Below are 4,357 nucleotides of genomic sequence, written 5' to 3' on the forward strand. Positions count from 1 at the left end.
GCCCGCCCGCGTGTCCGCGCCGGCCCCGCGCCCCGGGGGCAGGAGGGTGCGGGGCACCCCCGGGCTCTGCTGGGTCCCATCCCCCTGCGCGCACCGCCCCGCACGTGCGGGGGCACACGGGCACCCTCCACCCGCCGGCCCTGGGCACTCAGCCCCACCCCGAGCCCCTGCCCGCAGCCCTGGAGGGCTGAGGCTGGCCCAGGCCAGCGACTGCAGCATGCCAGCCTGCAGCACCCCCAGGCAGGGCCTGCCCGCACCCTGGCTCCAGGGCTGCTGCTGCCCCCCAGCCCAGGGGAACACGCGCCGGTGGCAGCGCCAGGAAGTCCTGGCTGCGGGTGATCCCAGAGGGCCTCACACGGAGTCAGCCCCAGGCCCGCCCTGCCCAGCTGCGACATCACCCCAGAGTCTGATGATGTCACACACGATGTCACGCAGGGGGCTACGCCACTGGTTCCGTGGCCAAGACGTGGTAACAAAGGGGGCTCCTGGCAGGCGCCTTGGAAGCTCGCATGCGCCGAGGGCCCAGCAGCTCTCTGCCACAGGCAGGGCCGGGCTGGGGTCCAGGGGTCGCGGGGAGCAGGGTGAGATGCATGGGGGAGGACGGTACCTGAAAGAAGCCAGGGGGCATGGGTCCTCCTGGCATCCCGTCGTTGGGGGGCATGTTCCCCATCACAGGGCTGGGAGCAGCGGCAGCACTCTGCAGACAAAGGGCAAAGCTCAGAGGTCAGCTCCAGCGGTCCCTCAGAGCCCCGTGGCTCAGCAAGGAGCATTGGGGCATCCCCCCGCCCGACAGCCCTGCGCAGGGTGGCTCCCTGGGAGAGGGAATCTGGTGGTCCACGGTGAGAAGCCGGGTGCAAGTTGCAGGCCCCTGGTGCACGTGCATGCACACATGTGCCCCACACAGCCTTGCCCCCCGTGCAGGGGTCCTTGGGGACAGAGGGCTCCAGAAAGCCGGGCACCCAGCCCCTCCCTGGGGGGGTTGTTCTCAAACTGCTGGGACGTGAATCAGGTCAGTGAATTACCCGCAAGCAAACGCGCCGGCGGAGGGGGCTGGAGCCGCCGGCTGGGCACGGTGCCGGGATGGGCACCGAGGTGGCACAGGCTCCTGGCCAGCACCTCCTGCCAAGCAGACCCTTGCACACATGGCTCAGCCCACCAGGCCCCTGCCTGGATACCAACCCCTGCACCCAGGTCCTGCTGCCCCCCCGGCTGGCCAGCTCAGGCTGGCTCTGCCTGGCACCTGCTTATTGCCCCTCCAGCCAGTGTCTACCGTCCCTGTGCCTGGCCCTGCACCTTGCTGGGTCACCCCTTCATGCCACCCCCACAGCCCCCGGCTGCCCGCAGTTCCAGGCCTGGCTCCAGAGTGCTCCTGGAAACAGAGGAGCCCAGTGCCCCCGGCAGACTTGCCCCTGCCCCCTTCCCTGCCTCTGCCTGGCCTGGGCAAAACTTCCAGCTGACCCCAGCCATCTGTCTGACAGCTGCAACCAGCCCCTGGCCCAGAGACCCCCCTGGGGAGCAGGAAGGGGCCACATCAGCCCACTCTGCACTCACCCTCCCCAGCTGGGGCAGGCGGCCTCGGCGCTGGAGGCTGCCCCGAGAGCAATGCGTCCCCCAAGCCCCTTGCTGCAGAGACTGGCCAGCCCCGCGCTCTGCAGCATGAGTCACTGATGCACCAAGCCTGCCTGGCGGGCTGGCAGCGGGGGAGGCAGTGCTGCCTGGCCCAGCCAGGGAGGAGCTGCCTTGCTGGCAGGGGCAGGAGAGGGGAGCCAGGACTGGCTCTGGGCAGGTGGGAGGGGAAGCAGCCCCGTCCTGACGCTGGAGGCTGAGGCCTGCCTGGGGCAGGTGGTGCAGGTCCAGCTGCCCTGTGCTGCGGCTGCCCCTTCTCCCCATGCAGGGCTGCACCTGCTCTACAGCTGCCCCGAGGGCCAGGGCCCCCTGCACCGTGCCCCCTGCACAGACCTGCCGCGGGCAAGCAGCTGAAGAGCCCCCAAGCCCTGCCCCCCCAGCAAAAGGAGGTCTCAACCCTGCCCAGCACCTGGGCCCTGCCGGGGGCATCTGGCAGCCCAGCACTTAGAGCTCTGCGAGGGAGCTGCCTGCCCAGGAGGGGCCAGCCAGGCCGGCCCCAGGAAGGTGCCTGCGGGGCAGGCAGGGGGCTGTGAGGGCAGGGGCTGCAGGAGGCGCCTGCATGGGTGTGCTGTGTGCAGGGGGGTGCAGCATGCAGCCCCACTGCCCCCCGGCCCCGTGTCTGTCCGTGGGGAGCCATTAAATGGGAAGGAATGCGCTGGCTTTCCGGCCCGGCCCCTTGCGCTGTCTCTGCCACAAATGGTTTCAATTTGCCAGGGAGGGCGGGGAGGGGAGGGTGTCTCTGCACCTCGCTGGCGGTGTGGGGAAGGAGGCTGGAGGGGCCCCAAGACCCCTCTGTGGGACCCGCCAAGCAGCGGGGCAGCAGGAAGAGCCCCACTTCCACTGCGACCCATGGCCTTGCACTGGCACCGTCCCCCCCAGTGCCAGCCCCCGCTGGGACCCACAGCCCCCGCCTTGATGTGCTGGCAGGACCTGGGGGTATTGGGAAGAGACCCCAGGCCATGTGCAAGCAGACCCTCCCTGGGGCAGCTGGGGCGAATGGCACGGCCGTGCAGCCGGCAGCCGCAGAGCAGGTGGCTTGCGGGTATTTTATTCCTCACCATGATTGCAGCCTGCCCGAGGGGACACGTGGATGGACAGACAGCTGGAAGGAGCCACAGGGCCCTGCATCATGCACAGGGCAGCCCCAGCATCACGGCAGCCCCGGGGGACCGGCAAATGCAGCACAGGGCACTGGGCACTGCAGGCCTGACCAGCCCGAGGCAGACGGACAGACGGAGCAGGGGCCTGGGGCACAGCTAGACAGAGAAGCATGCAGGGACAGTCCTGCAGGGCCGGGCTTGGGCTGGACATGGCAGCAAGTTGCCAGCATCAGCCCCAGCTTGTAGCAGATGCCCATCGGGCCCACGGGCACGGCAACCTCTGGGCTCAGAGAACGGTGGAGCAGCAATTCAGGGCTAAGGGAGATGTGGATGTTGGGGGCAGCCAGGGGCATGGCCCCCACTCTCTGGGCAGCCACAGGGTGACCGGGGGACATGCCCAGGCTCACCAGGCAGCACTGATCAGTAGTGCCTGCCCCATCCAGCCCCCTGGCCTGCCCTCCCCGGCCCCAGGAGAGAGCGAGGACACCATTCCCTGAAGGGTGTCGTGACATCACCCCAGGAGTGACATCAAGCCATCCTGGTGACATCACCACCGAGGCATGAGGCAGGCGCCCACCGGGGCCTGTCACGCTCCGCTCCGGCCTCCCCGGGCAGCCGATTATTTTTATCCTGCCTCCGCGAGCATCTCCCTGATGTCTGCAGCAACAGCACAGCAGCCTCCACCGCGCGGGGCCCAGGCTGACCCCAGCCTGGCTGTCACCCAGCGCACGACCCCCCTGGGCTGCAGGCTGTGCCCGAGTTGGTGCCCGCAGCCCCGCAGCCCCGCAGCCCCTCTGTGCCTGGCAGCCCCTCGGAGCCAGTGACTCATTTAAATGCAATATGACTAATCCCTTCCATGACAGATGTCACCAATTTAGCACGCGGGCGCCCCACGCTGCCCAGCCTCACCGGGGAACACTGCCGGCAGTGACGGCACAGGGAGGGACAGGGCAGCCCCCCAAGGCAACGCCAGCCCCACTGGGCCCCAGCCCTGCACCTTGCAGCCCTGGCACGCACGGGTGCAGACGGACAGCTCGGGCCCTGCTCCCAGACCAGCGGCTGAGGCTGATGGGGGGCTGCCGCAGCCCCTTTGCTGCTGGTGCTGCCTCTGAGCGTCCTGGCACTGGCCAAGGTGGCACCAAGGCCAGAGCTGGGGGGCAGCCCCGGGGCCGCAGCAGGGACTCGCCCAGGCTGCACCAGGGCAGCAGAGCAGAGCCCAGGGCTTGCAGCTCCCTGCAAGATATCTCCCGTGGGCTCCAGCAGCTGAGAGCCACGGCTCTGGGGAGCCACCAGCAGCATCCCCAGCTGCCTTGCCGCACCAGGGTGCCCAACCTTGCTCTCCAGCATTGCATCTCCCGGCCCTGAGGCCTGGCCCAAAGCATTGCTCCCCGCTGCTCAGGGACCCCCTGCGAGTGCATGCCCGTGAGTTGCTCTGGAATAGGGTGGGGGCTGCGAGCACCAGGCCAGGGGCAGGGGCAGGCCTTGGTCCCAGGTCAGAGCTCCCCATACAGGTACCACTGGCCCCGCGTGGTCACGGCCAGCCGGCCCTGCCCAGAGCCCCCCAGCGTGAGGCCTGTGGGGCCCGGACGCGGCGAGCGCTAGGGCCCTGCAGGCGGCTGGGGGCTGCGGCG

The 4,357-nt window shown here is 69.4% G+C and overlaps 1 protein-coding gene across 1 annotated transcript in view; it reads right to left on the reverse strand.

The window, feature by feature from the left end:
• Window positions 1-121: 121 nt before the first annotated feature.
• The window catches only part of SSBP4 (single stranded DNA binding protein 4), a 14,936-nt gene continuing 10,700 nt past the window's right edge, over window positions 122-4,357 (reverse strand). The window contains exon 5 of the mRNA XM_025210328.1: window positions 122-697. Within this exon, the coding sequence (XP_025066113.1) occupies window positions 440-697 (258 nt within the window). The 3' untranslated portion in view covers window positions 122-439. The remainder of the gene's footprint in view (window positions 698-4,357) is intronic.

The sequence above is a fragment of the Alligator sinensis genome, unplaced genomic scaffold (assembly GCF_000455745.1).
Source record: "Alligator sinensis unplaced genomic scaffold, ASM45574v1 scaffold1354_1, whole genome shotgun sequence".
In the NCBI taxonomy this organism is placed as follows: Eukaryota; Metazoa; Chordata; order Crocodylia; family Alligatoridae; genus Alligator; species Alligator sinensis.